The following is a 25,188-nucleotide window of genomic DNA, read 5'->3' on the forward strand; positions in this document are numbered from 1 at the left end:
GGTGGATGTAGCCTGCAACACTGGTTCAATGTGGCTGATTGTTAAACCCTCCTGGACAGCAGCAGAGATGACAGGAGGTTCAGCACTGGGGGTCACAAGTGGTGGTGGAGTGTAAACCGCAGCAGAGTTTTTCCTCTGGACTGTGTGCTGGCTGTTCATTATCAGCAGCCACAGTAGAGGCTGGTTCTGGACTGGGTTCTGGCTGTTCCTCTGTTTCCCTCAGGCCAATGTTGGCAGGGGGTTCAGCACAGTTGTTCCACTCATCCTGTGCTACAAAGATGTGACAGGCAGTTCGTCAGGGTGGGGCTGAATCACAGGTGGAGCTGAAGTCACAGCAGGGTCTGGTCCTATGAGAGATGATGGCTGTTCCTCTGCTTCTTCCAGAGTACTGTTGAAGCCGTGGTGGATATGAGTGTGGGCAGGAGGTCCAGCTCTGCAGCTCAGAGGAGCTGGTGGAAGGGTCATGAAGTCAATATCAAACACCATGTCTGCTGGCTGGATGTACTGTAGTTATTAGTGTGACTCTGAGGCTGAAACAAAGCACAGATCTTGCTGTGATGCTGATGATGGTGCTCTCCTGCAAAGCAGTTGACCCTCTTCACCAGGACGTCTGGAGTGCAACCCTGTTTAATCTTTTTCCTGGATAGACAGGACCATGTCCTCTTTGGTGGAGCAGGAGAAGGTGACCTGACAAAGCATGGAGGACTAAGCAGTGGAGACCCAATCCTCACCTGCTTTTGTAACTCCATTTTACTGAGGTGCTGGGAGGGCATGTTGAAGGAGATGTTTGGAGGAGGCAACCGGAAGCCCTGCAGAATCTCCCGAACCATGTCCACCCCCCGCTCCCATGAGCAGAGCAGGTCTTCTGCTCCTGCCATGTCAGGCTCCTGAGCAGATTTGACAGATTTACAGAATAAATCAACTATTGACTCCAAAACTACTATAGAGTCTTAATAGGATTGTGGTATTACCAGTCCTCCACTTCAAAATCCCAGAGCCTTCAAACAGAAAGAAAACACAAGTGTCGTCTTCACTGTTCCCTTCTTCCTCAGTACAGGTTGGTGTGACATGAGCAGAGATGAGGTCAGGTGTAGTGTTGCACTGTGTGTGTGTGTGTGTGTGTGGAGCCTCTGGCAATTGGGATAAGAAGTCACCCACACATAAAGGGTATAGCAGCCAGTGGAACAGAATGTCTTGTGACGCTTTATGTGGATGATTTCCTTTTCACTTAAATAAAGCTTGAAGAAAGCATTCCCCATCTTTTACAGTATATAACGATGTTTGGCAAAATTTCTGGTTACACAATAAACTGGGATAAAAGTGAATTTATGTTCACTAATGAAAGTAGGATTATAAAAAATTGTCCCTTCAAGATAGTCCAGAACTATAGAACCTATTTAGGCATTAAAATCTCCAAAAGTCCTAAATAGTTGTTAAAATGAAATTTACTAGAGGGCATAGATAAATTAAAACGTAGTATAGAATACTGGAGGACTCTACCGCTATCTATGATCGACAGAGTTAATTATGGAAGTATTTCTGTGCCATCTGAGTTTGAATATGAATTTCTAAGATTGAATTTTTTCAGCATCATATAGCGCATTTACTGTTTATTAGCGGCCTGTCTGTGCGTATATGCATGAGAGAGATGGCAGGTGGAGGGGCTGACTGGCAGAGATGATAGATGGTGAAACGCAGTTTTTTGTTTTTTTTTTCTGTTGGGAAACACTGGGTGACAGCATATCGTGGTTGCTCTAAGTTAGTGATGGTAGCTGTTGACAAACGGCTACAAGCAACAAACCAGTCTATACCCACCAGTCCTCCCATTAGCTGGCCTACTCTCCTTGCTTTACCTGCATTTGGCCCAGCCTGCTTACCAGAAGCTGCACTCATCAGCTCCTCTTTGATCGATCCCATTGAAGGATTGGCTGGACGTTGACTGAATTGAGACAGGGATCGATTACTTCTCCCTGGTGACCCAAATGTTGAGTCTGGTTCTTTTTACACTGAATTTTTTGACGTTTAATTTTTTTACACTGAATTTTTTGACGTTTAATTTTTTAGACTGATTTTTTTTTAAGAAATTTTAAGAAAATAAGTGCTAGAAATTTGATGGTTTTTAAAATTCAAAGTCTGATTTTGATGCTGAAAAAATTCAATCTTAGAAATTCATATTCAAACTCAGATGGCACAGAAATACTTCCATAGTTAATGCCATAAAAATGATAACAATTTTGTACCTTTTTCAAAACTTGCCAATTTGATTTTTTTAAGAAGCTTGAGACAATCGTTCTAGATTTTGTTTGGGGTTACAAAAAACATAGACTTCAGAGGTGCTCCGCTTTTGCCGACGGTCTCCAGGGGAATATCGCCTGGGCCAACAACATGGAGAGGGTCTTTGCCTTGGTCAAGGGATTCGCCTTCACCAAGACGCTTCGCCCTTACCAAGGGGGTCCACTTTCACCAAAAGCCTCTGGATGGGTCCACCTTTGCTGGCCATCTGTCCGTCCTCCTGAGAGGTTCTGCTGCTGCTGACCTCCCGCCCACCCGCCTGCCCATCCTCCTGAGTTGTTCAACCGTCATTTGACTCTGCATTTTGTTTTTCCGGGCATTGTTTTTGTTTTTGTTTTTGTTTTGTAGGGACATCTGGGATCTGTGCCTTAAGGGTGAGTACTGTTATGATCCTGTTTTATTTTGGCATCTTGAGTTCCTGTTTTATTTTGGTAGGCTTCCCTTGTGTGTCTTAGTTTCTTTACTTCCTGTATGTTTCCCACCTCATTATCGTGATTGTGTCCACCTGTGTCTGTTTAGTCCCCCTGGGGCCCGTTTCACAAAGGAGGTTCAACAAACTCCGAGTCTAATCCTGAACCTTGAGTTGATCTAGCCTGAGATAGGAAACTCAGAGTTAGTTCAATCAACTCAGTAGGTTAACTCAGAGTTAAGCGCATGCACCACGACTATAAAAAGCCAACATCAATGGAGCCCTGATTCGACGAGTCACCATGGCAACGGGGAAGATGAGGGCTACGGTTTTTACCGCATTAGAGCTGGAAATCTTAATGCGTTTATACAGCGAGTTTGAACACGTTTTTAGAAAAAAGTGCAATACCACTGCAGCTGCAAAAGAGAGAGAGACGGCGTGGGAGAACATTGCTGCTCGGGTCAATGGGTAAGTTTAAATGCAGTCCTTTGCAATCACAATAATATTACAGGGGAAAACTGCTTGAATGATAGCTCATTAATTTATTTCATGTAAGTGCAATCCCACAGGGGAGAAGCACACTTGGCAGCAGCTTAAGATGAAATATAAAAACATTGTTCAAACAGGTAAGACCTCGGCATAATTTAATGGGGGTACCTCATTTTGATCATGTTTTACATTGTAAAGTAAATATTAAGTGGCTGTCATTTTATCCCCAACATAATGCTGTTTTCTATCCATCCATCCATCCATTTATTCATCCATTCATTTTCTCCCGCTTTATCCGGGGCCGGGTCGCGGGGGGAGCAGTCTGAGCAGGGACGCCCAAACTTCCCTCTCCCCAGACACTTCCCCTAGCTCCTCCGGGGGGATCCCGAGGCGTTCCCAGGCCAGCCGAGTGACATAGTCACCCCAGCATGTCCTGGGTCTTCCCTGGGGCCTCCCCCCGGTGGGACATGCCTGGAACACCTCCTTTGGGTAGCACGGTGGGTCAAGTGGTAACACTGTTGCCTCACAGTTAGAAGGTCCCGGTTTGAATCCCGCTGTGGGTGCTGGTGGCGTGTCCTCCACCATGCCTTCAGTGCCTGCTGCTCGAGGAAAAAAGGGCCTTTCTGTGTGGAGTTTGCATGTTCTCCCCGTGTTCACCCGGGGTTTCCTCCTTAATAACCCCCACTAAAAAAAAACATACAAGAAGATCACCGCCTGACCAACGGTGACGAAAAAAAAGGATGGGTCCCCGGGCGCGGGCATCGGCTGGCAGCTGGCAGCCCACCGCTCCTGGTCTGCTGCAGAGGAACGACGGACCGAGGATGGGTCAAACGCGGAAAAATAATTTCACATAAAAAGCATGGCGTGTGTACAGTCTCCTCCTCCCTGTAGCATGTGTGTGCTGTGATGAATAAAGTATAAATCTTATCTTATCTTATCTTATCTTATCTTATCTTATCTTATCTTATCTTATCTTATCTTATCTTATCTTATCTAGGGAGGTGTCCAGGAGGCATCCGATAAAAATGCCTGAGCCACCTCAGCTGACTCCTCTGAAACCCCCCTTTTAGATGTGGAGGAGCAGCGACTTCACTCTGAGCTCCTCCAGGTGACAGAGCTCCGTGTGACTTGAAGACAAAATCAGTCAGCTAGAACAACAACATGAGAGCACCAACCCCTGAACTATTGAACACCACCCAACAAGCACGTAGAGATTTAAATGACCTAATCACTGAAAAGGTCGAGGGTAACTTACTTGATTGATTGGATTGGATTGGTTCACTAATCAAAACTACTATGAAAATGGAAACAGAGCTAGTAGATTATTAACACTTAGACTTAAAAAACAGCAATCATCAAACATAGTTCAGAAACTGAAATTAGATGATGCAACAGTCTGGAAACCAGCTGAGATATCACAGTCATTTGCACAATTCTACAAATCCCTTTACAAAAATACAGATACTTCTACAGATGATAATGAGGTGGCACAATTTTTGAAAGACATCAAATTAACAGAGTTACCAGAACGCATGGCAAAGGAATTAGATGAACATATCAAAGAATCTGAAATACAAGAGGTGATCGCTCTGAAAAATAACAAAAGTCCCAGATGGATTCATCAAGGAATTCTATAAGAAATTTAAAGAAAATATCATCTCTACTTTTAAAGGCGTATCACTATGCATTACCATCTGGAACTATGGCCCCCTCTTGGAAGGAGGCAACAATAATCATGATACATAAAGAAGGCAAAGACTCCACCAACTGTCAATCATATAGACTCATATTGCTGCTAAATACAGACCTACGTATATTAACAGCCATCTTAGCAAGACGTGTTAATGTTATACCCCTGAAAAGGGATGAAATAATCACAAGAGTGATTGTACGGCTTTTCCTCAGTAAGTCTTTTACTGGAATTAATTCACATAAACATAACAACCTCCAAACAATACATCTACAGGTAATTAGAGAGGTAGACAGCACACACCTTATTAGAACGTCAATAATATACAACATTTCCCTGAAATTCTTGTCACTCTTGTTCCTAGTCTCACAACTTACCAAAATTACACTAAAACGCACTAACAATTTACAAAAAAAATGACAATAAACCCATATAACATGTATCTGTGTAACGCTATGTGCTCGACAGGATGACACGCTATTTTGTTTCAGCACAAAATACTCTAAGCAAAACGTTGGTTTAACTTTCTCAAACATAACAGTAACAACCTCTGAACACTTTTAAAATGTTACGTTTAGTCAGTTTTAAAGACATGTTTACACTGTTGACAACCCACAACATACCTGAAAAGGGATGAAATAATCACGATTATGGATATAAGGTCAGAAGACTACCAAATTTAATGTCTCACCCTATAGCGAAAGAAAAGAGGTGGAAACAATGATACTGTCTCTTGATGCCCAAAAGGCATTCAATCGTGTATCATGGAAATACCTTTTTCAAACATTAAAGCGATTTCAATTTGGTACAAATTTCATAAAGTGGATAAAAATATTATACTCCAATCCACAGGCTGCTGTTAAAGTCAATGGGTTTTTATCAGATTCAATCTCAAACACGGCTGCAAACAGGGCTGTCCCCTATCACCCTTGCTGTTTGATATTAGTATTGAACCTTTTGTGCAACTTATCAGGGACAACAATAACATAAAAGGACTGACAATAAATGGTGAACAACATAAATTATCTCTATATGCGGACAATGTGCTCCTATATTTGACTGATCTGGCAACAACAATCCCACACTTAAAAGACCTTATTTCCACCTTCGGATTCTTTTCCCACAAGCAATTGAAGTACAGAGCAGGTTTAAATGGCCAACAGCTTGCATCAAATATCTTGGCATGTAGATCCCTGAGTCATTGGATAAATTATATGAGGCAAACTAAAAGTATAATCCAAAATATTACTAAGGACCTAACTATTACTATTACTATTACTAAGCCGCTCAACATTACCCTTGCCCTATTAGGATCCTGCCTTCCTGTCTCTCCTTTTGTGTCTCCTCCCCCTTTTCCCTGTGTGTGTGTCTGACTGTTCACCCCTGTTGGCGTGGCTGGGCATCCCCTTACCTGCTGCCAGCTCTGCCTCCTGCTACTCACCTGTGTACACGCTGCCTGATCAGGTGGAGTATTTAAGGAGTGAGCTTTCTCCCACACATTGCCGGATTATTCCTCATCCTCCCATGACGGTGTCTGGTCTATTGGTTGTAAGTACTAAGTCTCTTTGTCTTCCTCTCCTTCCCGAGAAATTGCTAGTGTTCCACTGTTTTGTTCCACCCACTGATAGTGTGCTCTTTTCTTTTGTTCCAGTGCCTTCCTGCCGCTTCCACACGTGCCTCGTTTGTCATACCCGCTTCATCGGAGCTCCTTTTGTTTATCCACTCCTTCTGAGTGCATCTTTCATTTGTTTTTGTCCACTCGTTGAGTGCGCTTTTTGTTTGCCTTTTTTGTTAATAAACTATGTTTTGATTTTCATAAGTCCTGTCTCCGGGTCTGCATCATTGGGTCTATCTATTTGGTGGCAGACTGCCTAAAAGAATAATCCGGCCAGTATGGACCCAGCAGACCCCATTTGCAAAGCAGTTTCCATGCAGGGCGTTTTACTGGGCCAGCATGAGCAACTGCTACAGGCCTTATGCGAATCCATGCAGCACATGCCGTCTCAGGTAGCCGACCTGTCTAGCCACATTGCTCAGCTTTCGAGCTGCGTATCACACCCGGTGCAGCCTCAGGCTAACCCTTCTGAACCGGCACTCGCTGACTCTCTAGCTACCAACCCCGAGCCGTTTGACGGTTCCCGTGACAAGTGTCGGGGGTTCCTCCTCCAATGTAACATTGTTTTCCGTCAGCGTCCCCAAGGGTTTCTCTCTGACCGTTCCAAGGTCCACCACACATTCGGGTTATTACGAGGCAAGGCGCTGATTTGGGCAGAGGCACTTAACTCGTCCGTGCACATTAGCTCGCTCTCTTTCTCGGAGTTTGAGAGGAAGCTGAGGCTAGTCTTTGGCCATTCTGACCACGCGGGTAATGCCTCAAGCCGACTGCTAAGGCTAACTAAGGGTACTCAATCTGCTGCTGATTACGCCATTGACTTCCTCATGATCGCGGCAGACTCAGAGTGGAATGACACCGCACTTCAGGGAATGTTTTTACATGGACTCTCTGAGTGTTTGCAGGAGGAGATCGCTACCAGCGAAAAGCCCGCAGATCACCACGGTCTGGTCGACATGGCAGTTCAGATGGACAATCGACGGAGGGAGCAGTCTCGGCGTCGCTCTTCCAGATTTCTGGTGCAGTCTCCCCTGAGCCCAGAACTATCCGTCCCCTCATCTCGCTGACTCAGCCTACGGAGAAGGAGGAGCCCATGCAACTAGGTAGAGCCCATCTATCCTCCTCTGAACGGTGCTGTAGGATTCAACACTGCATGAAAAACCACATTTTCGACCCGTAAATCCCCGCGAAGTTCATTGATTTTCGGCGATTTACGGCAAGTTTACGGGGAACTTCACCGGCTCCAAAAATCGTCGTAAACGAACCATCTGTCGGCAGGGGGCGTGGTTAATCGTGCTATCGCGAAGGTGCGAATAGCTCTAATTAGCACATGAATGCTACCGACGTTGATCTACTCAGGCTGGCCTGCTGACTTCACAAGCAACCATTGGATGATTCCACAGGCATTTTAAAAGGAAACCATCATGTGATTGGATGACAACTCTGCTGCTATTGGTCATCTGTGCACCACAAATAATAATAATAATAATAATTTATATATTCAATTCATATATTATATAATAAATTAATATATTAAAAATAGTTATTATATTGTTATATTTATGTATATATAAAATATAAATGACATATATATTTGATTGATGATTCATTGATTTATTTGTAGATCCACCTTCTACACTACCACACAGTAGAACACAAAGAACACAGTTGACAGAAACATTTTGAAAAAAAGTCTTTAATGAAATCGTGACACACACATTAACAAGGATCAACCAAGGAAATTCAGTGACTACTGGGGAAAAAAAGCAAGGAAATGTGCAGAGGGGTTCACTGATAAGAGTCTCTGGGTTGGGCCATGCCGCTGGTCCATGGTGCATGAAAAAGAGTCTAAGGCCTCTGGAAATGCTTCTTTGCTGCCTCTGGGTCATACTGAGTTGGCGCCTGTTGCTTTGAAGGGGACTCGATGCAAAGCCTCTTGTGGTGTGTCGCCACATACTTTGGGTCGCTATCCAGCCGATCTTGCAGTGTCTGGCAGAGTTTGGAGAGCTAGGACACTCCTTCTTGCTTCCAGCAGCTGTAAATACAGGTATTAATATAATATTAGTACTGCTAAGAAACAATAACATATGTGAGTATGTTTGTCAAAAACAATGCAGCTAAATAAAATTCAGCCCATTTTTACATTGTTGTGAAAATAAAGCGGCATTCATGGGACTCTTACCTGCTTCCTTCTTTGTCTGCTGCGAGCTGAAATCTTCACAGTTGCTGCCTGAACTGAAAGAGCTGGCTGGGCATACCTGAAGCTCCTCCACACCATCTCATAATATGTCTTACAGGCCGCTGGAAGAAAATATATATTGGTTTGAAATAATTAAGACAGGCTTCAGTAAAAACAACAACAAGAAACAACAGAAAGGGTTTAAAAGACTGCTGTCCACACCATCCATGTCTGGACTCCCAGTTAAAGTCACCATCAAATATGACGTCACCGTTTCGTTGTGGGGCGAGTTTAGTCTGTAAAACACAAAAAGTACAGGTCATGCAACGTTTACGTTTACTTATATTCTGCAGAATATTTCCTGTGTATTTTGTTAACTTACCCCTGCTCAGATTCATATCGCCTGTCGTGTCCGTCACTATTGTGCATTGACGTCGCACCTTTTCCTTTAAAATACAAAATACATTGTAATGTTAAATGTAACGTGAACGATTACCAAACGTCCGGAACGTAGTGCAATAAGAATAATAAAGGTTTGGCGCCCTAAAAACTGCACAATGTGATACTAAATGCTAACGTTACTTACGTAACTTGTGCACCCGTCTCTTCGTCTCCACAGCTGCAGTTCGGTCGGGGCTGCTCCTCCAGAGTGAGCAGTCTGGCTTTTGTCACGGTCATTCTCCTCGCCAACTGCGCGATCAGCTGCGTTAGCAGCCGAGACAATCCACTGAAGACACTCCGCAGTCTCTTCTCTAAATTGTTTGGACTTTCTGGATATGGTCGCTCCGCAGCCAGGCCGTCCACTCGTCGCAGAGGAGTGCCTTCTGAGATGAACTGAAGACGACGTCCGGCCATTGTATGAACAGAGTTAAAGTTTAGCAGGACCCGAAATGTAACTGTTCTAATCCAAGCTCTATTCACGTTCACAGACGCGCCGAGGTCATTTTCTGCCGACGTCATTGCGTCAGAGGAGGCGTCCAATCATATGCGAGGTCGCGCTCTCGGAATTTCTCGCGAGACCATTTTTGTTGCGTAAATGAAAAACATGCTGTGATTTCGTTAGGTACTTTGATTTTCTAAATTAATTTTCTAGTGACATCATCGAAAATAAAAAAAAGAAAAGTTACTTTGGTGTATTCCCTTTTTATTCCTACTTAAAGAATCATCAGTGGACTTACTCTGCAGGAATTTTGCAAGCTAATCACACAAGCATTGTTCATCTGGTGTTGTGGTGGCAAAATGCGAAAAATTGTGACCAGTGTCCAAGAACTGTAGACAATTTTCACAATTTTGATTTAGCAATTTAATTGGAAAATTAAAGACCTTTGAGAGTCAGGACACTTATCCTGTATGTAACCTATAAAATTATTTAAACACACTTTTAAATCCTCATGAAAAAAAAAAAAATCTTTGTATTCTGTAGGCACAGAACAGACACACACACACACACACACACACACACAAACACAAAATCCCAATTTGCATTTGTATAGCTTTGCAGCATTTACATTTGCATTTTAACACCTCATGGTCACAGTGGCTGAGGGAGAACTTCCACAGCAATTTACAGTGACGGAAATTGACGGAAATGTGACTTTTCATGCAGTGCAAGTGGGTGAGTGTGTGTATTGTGGACGGACTGATCATGCCCTGCCTGCCTGTCCCATTCGGCCAAAAAGACCCGGCTCGTCAGTTAAATTGGGAGTACTGACGAGCCCGATTTCTCCTGTCTCTCATGCCCCAAAACCATGCAAATTTCAAACTCATGCTTCCCTGGGTGTGGGGGAGGATTCGCTGTCTGTGTTGGCTCTCATAGACTCTGGCGCTGAGGAGAATCTCCTGGATGAGCATATGGCAGCGGACCTTGGCTGCCAGCTGGAAGAGCTGGAGGAGCCTATCAAGGCATACGCTCTCAACGGCAAAGTCATGGCCAAGGTAACACACCGCACCACACCTATTAGGATGATTGTATCTGGTAATCACCATGAGGAGATTTCGTTACTCATCGTCTGCTCACCACACTCACCCCTGGTTCTTGGGCATCCCTGGCTTCAAAAACACAACCCACGCATAGATTGGAGCCAAGGGAGAATTGTGGGATGGAACTCTTTGTGCCATGCTAACTGCCTCCGTTCAGCCATTCCGCCCACAGGGGGAGACACTGGAACTTCCAATCTTCCTCCGGAGCCGCTGGATCTCTCTCTCATGCCGGCTGTTTATCACCATCTTCAAGAGGTCTTCAGTAAGGAGCGGGCGCTGTCTCTTCCCCCTCACCGTCCTTACAACTGCGCCATAGATCACTTTCCCGGCGCTCCACTTCCTTCCAGACGGCTGTACAACGTTTCTCGTCCCGAACGTGAGGCCATGGAGAAGTACATAAAGGAGTCTCTGGCTGCAGGGATCATCAGACCCTCCACTTCTCCGCTTGGTGCGGGGTTCTTCTTTGTTGAAAAGAAGGACAAATCTCTCAGACCCTGTATAGACTACCGGGGGTTGAACGAAATAACGGTGCGCAATAAGTATCCTCTGCCACTCATTAACTCCACCTTTGACTTCCTTCAACAGGCTACCATCTTTTCGAAGCTCGACCTGCACAACGCATACTATTTGGTACACATCAGAGAGGGAGACGAGTGGAAAATTGCCTTCAGTACTCCCTTAGGGCATTTTGAATATCTGGTCATGCCCTTCGGACTAACAAATGCTCCTGCTGTCTTTCAGGCACTCATTAATGGTGTTCTTCGCGACTGAACAGATTCGTGTTCTTGTATCTGGATGACATTCTCATCTTTTCTCAGTCCCTGGAGGAACACGAGTCACACGTTCAGCAGATTCTCTCCCGGCTTTTGGAAAACCTCCTCTTTGTAAAAGCCGAGAAATGTGAATTTTGCACCAGCACTGTTTCCTTTCTTGGTTTCATTATCCAGGAGGGCAACCTGAAGGCTGACCCAGAAAAGATCAGGGCAGTCGCTGAGTGGCCAGTCCCGGAGACACTGAAGGAGTTGCAGTGCTTCCTTGGCTTCGCAAACTTCTACCGCAGGTTTTTTTTGGGCCTACAGTAAAATAGCCATCGCTCTGACCAAGTTGACTTCCTCCAAGGTGAAGTTCGACTGGTCAGCAGAGGGTGACAAGGCGTTCCAGAAACTAAAGACACTGTTCACCTCTACACCTGTTCTGGTTCAACCTGACCCCTCCAGACCATTTATTGTAGAGGTTGATGCTTCTGATACTGGGGTGGGGGCTGTTCTTTCCCAGTATGCCAAGTCAGACAACCGGCTACACCCATGTGCCTTTTTCTCCTGCTGTCTCTCTCTTGCAGAGCAAAATTATGATGTGGGCGAGAACTGCTGGCGGTCAAGTTGGCGCTGGAAGAGTGGAGGCACTGGTTGGAGGGAGCTGAGCAGCCATTCGTGGTCTGGACAGATCACAAAAACCTGGCCTACATCAAGGCAGCCAAACGCCTCAACTCCCGCCAGGCCCGCTGGGCGCTATTCTTCAGCCGTTTCAACTTCTCCCTAACTTACAGACCAGGGTCCCATAACACTAAGCCAGATGCCTTATCCAGGCAGTTTTCGCCCTCCGACGCCACCACGGAACCCGAAAGCATCCTTCCCCAGGACTGCTTCATCGCCTCCCTCTCTTGGGAGATTGAGGGGGTAATTAGGGAGGCTCAGCGACAACATCCAGACCCAGGTAACGACCCCCGCAATAAGCTTTTTGCCCCACACACTGTCCATTCCCAGGTGCTGCAGTGGACACATGCCCATCACCTTTCATGCCATCCTGGAGCCAACCGCACCAGCATGGTATCCCAGCGGACATCGTGTCGGACCACGGACCCCAATTCTCACATTAAGAAGGTCAAAGAGTTCTGGCAGACTGCCACCAGAGCCCTTGAACACAACCAGGGAGTGAAGCAACGTGCTGCGGATCGCCACAGGACCCCTGCCCAGGCATACAAACCTGGCTCTCCACAAAAAACATTCCATTAAAGACCGAATCTCGCAAAATGTCTCCCAGGTTCATCGGCCCGTTCCCCATCCTCAAGATCATCAACCCACAGGCTGTAACGCTCAAACTCCCTGAGTCCATGAAGATCCATCCTACCTTCCACGTCTCTCAGCTCAAACCTGTCTCCTCCAGCCCTTTGTGTCCACCGTCCCCCCCCCCTCCTCCCCCCCAACTCATCGACGGGGATCCTGTCTTCACCGTGCGGCACCTAGTGGATGTCAGAAGACATGGTAGAGGCTTCCAATACTTGGTGGATTGGGAGGGGTACGGTCCTTAGGAGCACTCCTGGGTGTCCCGGTCTTTCATCCTGGACCACACCCTCATCGATGACTTCCATCGGAGACACTTGGATCGACCTGCTAGGTCGCCAAGAGGCAACAATGGGGGGGGGGGTACTGTTAGGATCCTGCCTTCCTGTCTCTCCTTTTGTGTCTCCTCCCCCTTTTCCCTGTGTGTGTGTCTGTCTGTTCACCCCTGTTAGCGTGGCTGGGCATCCCCTTACCTGCTGCCAGCTCTGCCTCCTGCTACTCACCTGTGTACACTCTGCCTGATCAGGTGGAGTATTTAAGGAGTGAGCTTTCTCCCACACATTGCCGGATTATTCCTCATCCTCCCATGACGGTGTCTGGTCTATTGGTTGTAAGTACTAAGTCTCTTTGTCTTCCTCTTTTTCCCGAGAAATTGCTAGTATTCCACTGTTTTGTTACAGCCACTGATAGTGTGCTCTTTTCTTTTGTTCCAGTGCCTTCCTGCCGCTTCCACACGTGCCTCGTTTGTCATACCCGCTTCGTCGGAGCTCTTTTTGTTTATCCACTCCTTTTGAGTGCATCTTTCATTTGTTTTTATCCACTCGTTGAGTGCGCTTTTTGTTTGCCTTTTTTGTTAATAAACTGCGTTTTGATTTTCATAAGTCCTGTCTCCGGGTCTGCATCATTGGGTCTATCTATTTGGTGGCAGACATGTGGTGGCCTAACATGTCCTTGTTCAGCTTAGTGTACATGGTGGCTTGATATAGAAAAAAGCTTACGTTTAAGACCTCTCACCTTTCTACATACTCCCCTGAAGGATATAGAAATGGGTGAATGGACCAAAGCTACACTAAAAACTTGGAGAACAAAAAACTGTCGTTCGGATTAACCAAAGCTATTTCTTCACTGACCCATATAGGATATATGATGGACTTTATACCCTCATGTACTGATGCAGGCTTCAGGAAATGGGCAGAATACGGATTGATTAGGCTATACCAACTCCATAAGAATGGTAACCTTAAATCCTTTGAACACTTAAAAGAGGAATTTATGTTCCCAAATACAGATTTCTTCCGATACTTACAACTAAGGAGTTTTCTAACAAAGAATGGGGAATGGAATTAAGTGACGGCTCCAAATCCAGTCGAGGTGTTTTGAATAAAAGTTCGAACAGGAGATGCCGGGAGGAAAGTTATAAGTAGTTTTTATCAGATATTTCTAAACATCACTCTGAACAACACATATCACATAAAGAGTAAATGGGAAACCGAAATGAACACGCACATTCTTCAGGACAAATGGGATGAAATATGTAATGAGGCACATGCAGCTACCAACTCAAATACATGGAGGGAATTTAAGTGGAAGGTAGTAATGAGATTTTTCCAAACCCCCGAAATAGTGACCAAGATGAGCCCAGTGTGCTCAAACCTATGCTGGAGAAAATGTGGTACACAAATTGGCAACCACACCCATATATTTTGGACTTGCCCAAAACGGAGAACATTTTGAAAAGAGGTCGTAGAGGCACTTTAAAAAGCATTTCACCAGGACATCATAATAGACTCAAAGGTGGCACTACTGGGTTTGACCCCGGCAGGTCTAGAGGGAAGGGCCAAAAAATACCTGCTACTAATATTGCTAACAGCAGCAATGAAATGCATTACAGTTAAATGGTTAAATCCCGAGCCCCCAACATATGTGGATTGGGAAGGTATTGTAAAGCTATAACAACTTTTACTGCGGGGTCAGTAGTTTTTTCCCTGACTTCTAACAAAGCCTCTCTCACCTTGTCTGCTTGGTAGCATAATGGTTCGATACTTTTAACCCGGCTTTCCCATCATGTTTCACACCAAGACTTGAGTGTGATGTTCACATGCTTCTTCAAGATGACCCACCTTTGAGGGGAACCTGAGAAGAGCTTGTATATTTTTACCACATTTCCAAAAAAGCAAGTGGCATCCATGGACACTTAAACAGCATCAGAAACCACTAGATTTAAGCTATGGGCTCCACAAGGCACATAAAAAGCACATGGATTTTTTTTGGAAAGCCTTGCCTTTACACCTTTATTTGCACCTTTCATGTTTGCACCGTTGTCATAAGATTGCCCCCTACAGTCCTCAAAGAGGATGTTCAACTCCTCAAGCCTCTGAAGAATTAGTTCAGACAAGCCTTGACCAATAGATTCAGGAGCTAGAAGAAACCCCAAGAAGAGCTCCTTTATCTCTGGTGTTTTGCCAAGATTTACAGTGCGCACAACAACAGACATTTGTTCTTGATTACTTACATCTGGGGTTCAATCCAGTATGATAGCATAGTTTTTTGAATCTTTGATTTCAGACACCATTGTCTCCACTATTTTATCACTTACACAGGTTGTCATCAACTCATTTTGAATCGCTTTCCCCAAGTATGTGATTTGCTCTGCTCCACTGTTAATGCGTCTCATGTGATCCCTCAACACAGGATCAAATTTAGCCATCAGTTCCACTTCTTTTAGAAAGTTCCCATTGTTGGCCTGATGTAGTGTGTCAAAAGATTCCCTCAGCGCCAAGTTCTTTTCTGCCAGTGACTGGATAATACTGTTAAAGTGTGTGAGAACATCTCACCAGCGACTCCAGCCGATCGCAGGGCACATACACACAACCATTCACACTCACACTCACACCTAGGGGCAATTTAGAGTCACCAATCAACTTAATGAGCATGTTTTTGGTCTGTGGGAGGAAGCCGGAGTACTCGGAGAGAACCCACGCATGCACGGGAAGAACATGCAAACTTCACACAGAAAGGTCCAACCCGGGAATTGAACCTGTGACCTTCTTGCTGTGAGGCACACGCACTACCTGCTGCTCCACCGTGCAGCCCATTAATGAGATATTTTGACTAAATTAACTTCCCTTCAGGTGTAAGGGTTAGGGTTTGGGGAGCTCAAAGCAAGAAATCCTTGGGGCCTTCACCCCACCCATGCATGCTGCAAAAAATTTGGTTTTTGCAGGCATAAATGCACACTTTCTGGGACATTTGAGATGGATAATGAAAAAATAGATTAGTGATTCCCAAAGTGAGGTTCAGGGACCAACAGAGGTCCCTGAAAGCCCAGGCCTATCACAAATCATTGTTGTAAATAAGTGGCTGGGGCCCCCCAGTGGCTGGGGGCTCCAAGCAACTGCCTGGCTTGCCTGTCTGCAAGCCCAGCCCCTGGCCCTGAGCCTCTGAGTGGGTGTCTCCCATGTCATTGGCTGAATGGCAATTGAGAATTGATGTTGTAGTTGTTTAAATGAAAAAGTGATATCTGATAAAAATCAATGATAAAATCCGATAAAATCAGTTTATAAATTTGAGCACAGTTTGTAGTCTTGAGGTAAATGACATAATAGTCCTATCATGTCTTCTCTGAGTGTCTGTACATTTCATGATAAGTCTTTCATGACTATTGATATGGTGGGGCCACAGAAATTCACTTGGCCTGGTATTATGAGATGAATTTCTATTCCGAAAAACCTGAAGCTTCAGGTATTTCCTTGTGGGGTTAGAACATGCCCATTCATAAGTGAGTTCTGTTGTTTGTATTCACTTTTTAAATTGTTGAAAAGTAACTACAATTATGCTTTGTAAATTCTTACAAGTATGTATTGTCTTTATCACACCATTTTATTGTGTTTTATGAAAAGAAGAAAGGGCACTTACAATGTGGGCAGTGTCATTTTTTTTTCTCAAAGATATTTTTATTGATTTTTTTTTCATAAATATATGGTACAGGCGTAAAATGTTGACAGGAAGTTTGTAAAACACATAATTTGACAGACTCTGAAACAGGACTCAGATGCAGAGCGGCAGAAATCACAGTTTATTTCAAAGTAACAACAAAAGAAGGAAACAACTGAGGGCGCCAATAAACGGGAACGGAGATGACAGTCTCTGCTGGAGGACACTCGACAGCTTCTAATGAAAAAACACAAAACTCCATTAAAGAAATGCACACGGGCAAAAGGTCCAAAAACAAACGCTGGAGGGAAAACTCAACAGCCACTACAAAAAACTCAAAATCACCACTAGGGGAAAAAACTCACTGGTAAGAAGAAACTCAGGTGCTGGAGAAACTCGACAGCCTCAGGTAAGAACTCAGGGAGGACGGGAAAAAACTCTGCTGGGAAAAAGAGCACACAGTACACAAAAGAAACAACAAGCGCTGGAGAACAACTCGACAGAAACTTAAACAGAAATCTCCACAAGGGGATAGCACTCAGGCAGGAACAAAAACTCACAAAAGTCACTCAGCGTGCACAAAGGCAAACGGCTGGAGAACACGAGGCAGGGGTCAGGCAATCGGCACTGAGATGTGGACACGAGCGTAAGCACGGGTATCATCTGGCACCAGAGTGTGGGAGAAGCCTGCTTAAAAAGGGGAGTCCTGATTAGTGGCAATTAGTGACAGGTGTGTCAGGTAGACGCTCAAACCCCAGCAACGATCAGCCCTGCCCCTGCCTCGCTCCAGCCCTGAAAGAATACACAGAACAAATCAGAGCAGATCGCTAAACCACGGCCACAACACATAATCAACTTCAGTTGAGAAAGATAATCCTGTCCATGCACAATGGGGAGAAAATAACACAAAACAAAAAACGTCTAACCCACACAGCCCACCCATCGTTACCAAGCCAGACTTTTACGTAGAATTGGCAGGACAAATAGACCAATTGAAAGTCGGGTTTCAATATGAACCAACACACTGGCCAAAAGGATGTATCAGAGAGAGGACCATTTATATACTTGGTATTGCTGATGTGAGTGAGGGATCCAATTTCTAGCTAGTTTGAAAGTTATGGAAATATTCCAGGAAGGATACCTACACTTCTTGAAACTTTTCTTTAGAGTTACAAAGTGAGTAATGTATTTTTTCAAGGTTTAAACAAGACATAACATCTCTCAACCACAGAGCGTGGATGGGCGGGGCAGCATCTCTCCACCTCAGCAATATTGCACGTCTGGCGAAGAGAGAGGCGAAAGACAGAGTACGGCGTTTGGCTGGGGTCAGGCGCACATGGATGTCATCTGTGGTGCCAAAAAGAGCAATCAGAGGGTTGGGCTCCATATCCAAGCTGACATGGGCAGTGTCATTTTAAATCAGTTTGACTGTGAATAAAAGACTTACCAAGGAATTCTGCTTTAGATACATTCTGAAGTCTTCAAACTATCCCAGCATTTCAAAAGTGAACAAGTCACCACCAACAAGTCAGTCAGCAAGTTTCAGCCTCAGCAGACTGATCATCATATAAAATCAGGATGTGTAAGAAACAGAGAGAAACTGGCGCAGCACCTGGAGAAGAACAAGACACAAGATGTGTGGAGAGGTCTGAAACATGTCTCAGGCCATGGGAAAAGTCGGGACGGACAAGCCACCACTGGAGATCAGGCCTGGGCAAATGAGTTAAGCTTGTTTTTTAATAGATTTGACTCTGCCCCCACTCATTGGGGCCCCACTTCTTCACACCTCTCCAGGCCAGTCATTCTTCAGCTGCAGTCCTTAACACCTCAGCTCCCCTCAGACCACTCTGTTCCAACCCCCGTTGTCACCACCACCACCTACAGCTCTGGACTACCCCCCACAGTCACCTCCCCTCCCCCCCTCCATCACTATGGCCCAGGTGAGGAGGGAGCTGAGGAAGACAAAGGCCAGGAAAGCCACAGGCCCAGATGCCATCAGCTCCAGGGTGCTCAGGGAGTATGCAGACTAACTCAGCCAGGTGGTTCTATACGTGTTCAACCTGAGCCTCAGTCTGGAGAGTTCCGGCGCTGTGGAAGACCTTCTGCATGGTGCTGGTTCCAAAAACAGCCCATCCCACTACAGACCTGTCGCCCTGACCTCCTATCTCATGAAGACCATGGAGAGGATCATCCTCGGCCACCTCGGCACCCAGGTGAGCTCTGCGCTGGACCTGCTGCAGTTCGCTTAGCGACCTGGCATCAGGGTGGATGACGCCGTCACCTACCTGCTACACTGGGCCCTGTCTCACCTGGATTCCCCCAGGAGTACTGTGAGAGTCATGTTTTTTGACTTCTCCAGGGCTTTCAACACCATCCAGCCTTCAATGCTGCGGGGGAAATGGGGGTGGCTGGTGTGGACCAACAGCTGGCTGCGTGGACCATCGACTACCTCACTGACAAACCGCAGTACATGAGGCTACAGAGCTGTGTGTCAGATGTGGTAGTCAGCAGCACAGGGCCCCCCAGGGAATGGTGTTGTCACCTTTCCTTTTCGCCCTCTACACCTCGGACTTCATGTACAAGTCCACCCTCTGTCATCTGCAGAAATTCTCTGATGACAGTAGCATTGTTGGGTGTGTGTCAGAGGAGAATGAGCAGGAGTACAAGGGGGTCATCACGGACTTTGTGGACTGGTGTCAGCAGAACCACCTGATCCTAAACACCAGCAAGACCAGGGATATGGTTATTGATATCTGAAGGAAACCTTCCCCTCACACATCAGTGAACATCTAGGGCTTAGTCATTGACATGGTGGACTCATTTACGTACTTGGGTGTTCACCTCAACAATAAACTGGACTGGACAGACAATACTAATGCCCTGTACAGGAAGGGCCAGAGTCGCCTACACCTGCTGAGGAGAGTGAGGTCCTTTGGTGTGTGCAGGGCTCTACTCTGGACTTTCTATGACACCTTGGTGGCTTCTGCAGTGTTTCATGCCTTAGTGTGCTGGGGAGGGGGTAGCACGGACAGAGACAGGAAGAGACTGAACAAACTGGTTAAAACAGTCAGCTCTGTCCTGGGCTGCCCACTGGACTCCATCGAGGAGGTGGCGGACAGAAGGATGTTAGCCAAGTTGACAGCCATTGTGGACAACTCCTCCCACCCCCTGCACCACACTGTGAGGACCCTGAGCAGCTCCTTCAGCACAAGACTTTTACACCCCCAGTGCAGGAAAGAGCACTACTACAGGTCATTCCTGCCCACAGCCATCAGACTGTATAACAGTGCACAAGAACATCCACTCAAATGCAAGTTGTACTGATAACCTGATCACATCTCACATTTTTCCTGTTTTTCATGTGCAACTGACATTTTTAAATTACCTAAGTGTGTACATATTGTATATATTGTAAATTACATGGGGTATATAACATTTGTGCAATATTTTTTTGTCTGACTTCTTTATCTATCTTATCTTATCTTATCTTATCTTATCTTATCTTATCTTATCTTATCTTATCTTATCTTATCTTATCTTATCTTATGAAACTGAAGAATTTAGTGTTGAATTTGGTGATAAAAGAGGCTGTTAGCTGCTCAGCATTCAGAGCTTGTTTTTGTGTTTTTGCAAGTATGAAAGCTTGTGGATTTGACATACAAATCATCAGTACTAGGCACAATGAAACCCTGCACTCTCACCAATATCTGCATATCAATTCAAACTTTGGAAAATAGCGATTTCATGTCTGTCCGTGTACCAATCAGGATTTAGCAACATTTTCAATCAGAATGTGATATTTGAGGTTTTTCCCTCAAATAAACCTTTGCTCATTTTGGACACAAAGTTCCATTGATTTTGAATTACAGGCTGAATTTCGTGGTGAGGATGCAGGAAAGGTTTTCCTCTGATGACTGTTGAAGGTCATATTTTTGCAGGTGTTGCAAGGTGTTGGTTTTGATTTACCTGTCTATAAAGTTTTCTTGGTCTTCCAGACCTCAATTTGACGTCCACTTTTCCTGCTAACTGACATTTCTAACTAAGAAATTACAAACTGAGGAAACAACGACCTGAAAATACTGTGCTATGCCTTCCTCTGCTTTGTGGGCATCAGTTATTTTCATTTTCAAAGAGATAGACAGCTGCTCAGAGGAGCCCATGGCAGCTGATTGTTGGGACAACATATGAGGAGTCAGACTATTCATAAAGCTTTGAAATTTGTATCACTTGGCCTTTCCTAACAATGCCTGTGAGCAAGCCATAGCATTATCAAGCTAAAAAAAAGAGAAGAGAATCTGACTTCTGCATGGTGCTCCTTTCCTTTTTTTTTTCTCTAAATTTGTGCAAAACTAAATTAATGCCTTTATCTCACTTAAAATGTTGGAGAGGATGTTTCATCTTTAACTTTTTGCCTTTTGGAGATCAGTCCATCTTCTTCTCATTTAACTATTCACAGTAACCAAAATTTTGACCAGGGGTGCCACTGTATTTAGAGTATAAATTGCACAAAATATACATCTGAATGCAGAGAAAGTCTTTGACAGAGTCGAGTGGTATCTTTTTTGTTGTATTTGATCTGCTTGCTGTTTATCTTCTGCATTTTAACATCTCCTCTAGTTTTTGTATACAGTAATCAAACTCATTCTGATTGTATTACTTTATCGAAATACATTGATATATGGCTATACATGGTGGCTATGGCTATACATTGACATGCCCTTGTAAATAAAATCATCATCAAAGTCCTCATCATTCACAGGGCGACAGCTTACACTGGATGCAGCTACTCAGACCCTGCAACACCCACTCTATGTTATCAACAAGTGGTAGAGCTAACAACCAGGACAATGTCACAGTCAACTGCTAATCAAGCACGCTCAGATGACTTTCTTGCTACATTTTGAAATTCTAGTGTTGGAAGAGCAAGGAATTGCAGCTAGATCAATAGGCCCAAGTATACTGAAGTTTCAAAGTTTTGTCAGAATGTAGACTTGAAGACTCTCTGGCTGTGCCCTGAGAAATGTTATGATTCCCTGGCAATCAATCTGCTTGCAAATGAGAGGCTACTTTCCTACCTACACAATATCCACAATTACACAGCCTGGGAGGCTAGTGGTGCAGTGATGAGCAGTGGGTCTTGAAAGCATCTTAGGGTTAGGGTTACCATCTTTTAAACATTTTTAAAAACAGAGTCTGAAATAAGCTGAAAACGAAATAAGTAATAGTGAGCAAGAGAACGAGAAGAGGGAGCCAGCAGGGTTTGGCAGAAAGACAGAAAGGAAAAAGGAAGGAAAAGGGAAATTACTGTGACATGAATATCACTTGCAATTGCAGGGAAATTCAGGCAGGGAAAGTGGAATAACTTCTCAGTATGTTTGATTTTCTTCAATGAATGTCAAACATTGTGCATTCTTGAACTGCAGGTAATCTGTACTTGTGGGCATGCAAGAAAGCATATTAAACTTTCTGGAGCCAGCTGTTTGCTGGTGACTGACATTATTTCATATTGCATACACAATGTACTGCATTCTGACACCAGCCCATACAACTTCTTTACAAAAATAATTTTATTTACCATCTGAAGAAATGAGATCAAACCTTCATATTACAAAAAAAAAAAAAAAAAAACATTAGGAACATCACTGCATATAAACATACACCTTCAGCATTAATTATCAGGAATGTCAAACAAAGGATAATTTCTTAAACAGAGGAACAAGCCATCCAGTGACTCTTTAAATCATCCACAGATGGACTGAACACACCTACTACAACAACCAAAACACATTTGGTTGTGGTTGTCATGGCTGGGTTAGAGCACATAAAAGTTACAAATCCATTAAATCATGCAGACAAAAAAAAACAAAAAAACAAAAACAAAAAAACTGTTTGATTGTTTGTTTGATATATCATGTTTGATAATTCATGTATTCTCTAACCTGTGTGGCCTCACACGTGGTGGAGAATATTCCCTATAGTGCACGTGAATACTGCATCAGGTGCAGTGTTAGTGAGGAAGGACCCAGGACAGACTCTGGGTCAGGAGTATCTATACGGAGGAATCAAGTTAAACAAAGTGAAAGAAAATGTAAAAGTGCTTAATCTCATGAGATCAGTTTCTGGTTATGAATGGGGAGCAGTTACCATACACTACTGGATATTTATAGGACCTTTATCAGATCATATATTGATTAGCGGTGTATGGTATATGGAGCAGAAGCCAAAGATCTATTTCAATACAACCGTTGGTTTATTGTAAAACATCTGTCTTGACAGGTCTAACCCTGTCTTAACAATTTCCAAAACTGTATTCAAAGTTCTTGAGACAGTACTTCCTCGATCCCCCAGGTGGCACTGTCATTCTTTTCTCCATTCTCCCGATTGCCCTCACCACACACACAAGACAATATCTACCAAAAAGTGCATGTGCTGTTTCAGTTCGCTCTTTCAGTGTATTTGGCTGCAAGACTCACTTTACCCCAGTGTAAATGGAAACAATAATCATTTACAGTGACAAATTGATACCATCATGCCAAATACATTTTCTGCCTGTTCAAATAACCCTCTTAGAGCAGCTCCTGAATTGCTGCTCTTTTGTTTTGGTATGACAAGCAGCTCTGTATCACCTCTGTATCAAGGGTCATTACTGAATTATTTATCTGCCTATTAATTACCAAAGAGTCCTATGGTTGACATAGGTCACATGGTTAACAGCACAAAGCGCCACTTGATATTGCTTATTAAACCAAGACATTTTCATTAACTTCTAACAGATATCTGTTGTCTAGAAGTCTGATAGGCATGGTCTCTCTGGTGCAGTCCACAACAAATGTGAAGAACAATCACTCCATATGGGGATGTGCTGAACACCATGATTAGTCTACATGTTACACTGTCATCAATCATGTACAAACCACAGCATGAAAATGACACAAAACACTTCTCTGGGTAAAGCCTGTATTGTTATGGACCTTTCAATTCCTGTTATAATTCTTTATATGGTTATCTATGAAGTAATAAAAGAGGGAAAGCACACACTGGGTTAGAGCTGTGCCTTTAGAGTTGGGCAGTGCTGAATGTTACTGGGAGACACAGCTGTCACCCACATACTGAGCATAACGATCTGAGACGCTTTTCCTCAGCTCATCGACATCTCTCCTCAGCTGGCTGACCTCCAGAAGCTTGAACCTCAGTTCTTCTTCCACCACCACTCTGCAGTCACTCTCCTCCACTGAAACACTCAACGCTGGAAAAAGACAGCAGAGGAGAAAAGTTAGCAGGAGGTACACACTGCACATTCAGGAAGGGTGAATCAAGGCCCTTACGGAAACATTGCTAAAGTTACTAGTTACTGACACACACCTGCGGTTATTTGCTTTCTTTCAAAGAGTAAGATGAGAATATTGATAGCACTGTGTGTTGTCCAGTGCTGCACTGGGGTCAGAATGTTGGTTAAAAAAAAAAAGAAAAAAAAAAAAGACATATGTAGATTATATCTGTAGTAAGGCATAACAATACATTTCCTTTCTTGGGAGGCTGATGTCATTCAGAGCAAACACAAATCCTGTTATTATTTATAACAACAAATAATAAATATTTATTTTTGTTATCTGTTGTATTTTGTTTTATGTGAAATAATGTACATCTTGGGACACAACACAAATTTTATCAAAACTGCAGTTAAGATGTAACTTTAAGATGTAAGCGTTGCATAAAGACTGTAATGTGTGTAAGTGTGTGTTATCCATATACATTTCATGCCCAGAAGCAGAGATAGGTTGGGCTCCTTCCCCTGCGCTCTCTGAGCCAGGATGCTACAGAGAGCCTGGAGGTCCAGCAGACACAAGGACATCTCTTTCAGCAGCCGACCCACTTCTGGTATCTTTACGTGTGGTAGAGGATGCACCAACAGCCCTTCATCCACTTGCCACTGCTTCTCAGAGGGAAACAAAGGCACATGTGCTAATGAGGTTTGTGTGTTTGATGAGCAGAGTTAGATAGGGACTATTTAAATCCGTGCAAACTACATAAAGGCAAAGGTATGGAGCTACATTTAAGCCAAAGCAAGGCATGAAGGAATTTCATGGAAAAAACTTGTAAATTGTAACTTTGATGAAGAGACATGAGTTTTTAGGGGTTTAATCAATGCCTGGACAGGAAATTTAAGAGCTTTGTAAATGACTTTGCGGTGGCACAACCTAAATGTAAAGAGATTTATGAATGGCAATATGGTGGCACTATTCAAACGTAAGATGCACTGTTACTTATCAGTCAGCATATCAGTCGCTATCTCATAATGTGTTCTGCAGCAAGACATACAGAAAAAAGTGAAAGACACCAAGACTTCCAACACTGATACCTGTGGGAAGGCTCTGCATAGGGTGGCTAGGCTTTCCTCCTTTTCCAGCGGATAAGACTGTCGATGAGGAAGGCCTCTTTTTTTTTGCAGTTTTGAACTGGTGGCCTAACAAAGCACAGAATGTGACAGGTTAGCCTGAATTATTCTTTAGAGGAAGAATATACAGCAAATCTGTGAGGTCAGGA

The 25,188-nt window shown here is 44.1% G+C and overlaps 1 protein-coding gene across 3 annotated transcripts in view; it reads right to left on the bottom strand.

The window, feature by feature from the left end:
• Nucleotides 1-22,194: 22,194 nt before the first annotated feature.
• cep85l (centrosomal protein 85, like) overlaps nt 22,195-25,188 on the bottom strand; it is a 33,003-nt gene continuing 30,009 nt past the window's right edge. For all 3 annotated transcript variants that reach the window (XM_070986935.1, XM_070986933.1, XM_070986934.1), the window contains 3 exons: nt 25,004-25,108; nt 24,397-24,577; nt 22,195-23,890 (listed from right to left, as the gene is read on the bottom strand). In XM_070986935.1, coding sequence (XP_070843036.1) covers nt 23,724-23,890; nt 24,397-24,577; nt 25,004-25,108 — 453 coding nt within the window. In that variant the 3' untranslated portion in view covers nt 22,195-23,723. The remainder of the gene's footprint in view (nt 23,891-24,396; nt 24,578-25,003; nt 25,109-25,188) is intronic.

The sequence above is a fragment of the Chaetodon trifascialis genome, chromosome 19 (assembly GCF_039877785.1).
Source record: "Chaetodon trifascialis isolate fChaTrf1 chromosome 19, fChaTrf1.hap1, whole genome shotgun sequence".
NCBI classification, from domain to species: domain Eukaryota; kingdom Metazoa; phylum Chordata; class Actinopteri; order Chaetodontiformes; family Chaetodontidae; genus Chaetodon; species Chaetodon trifascialis.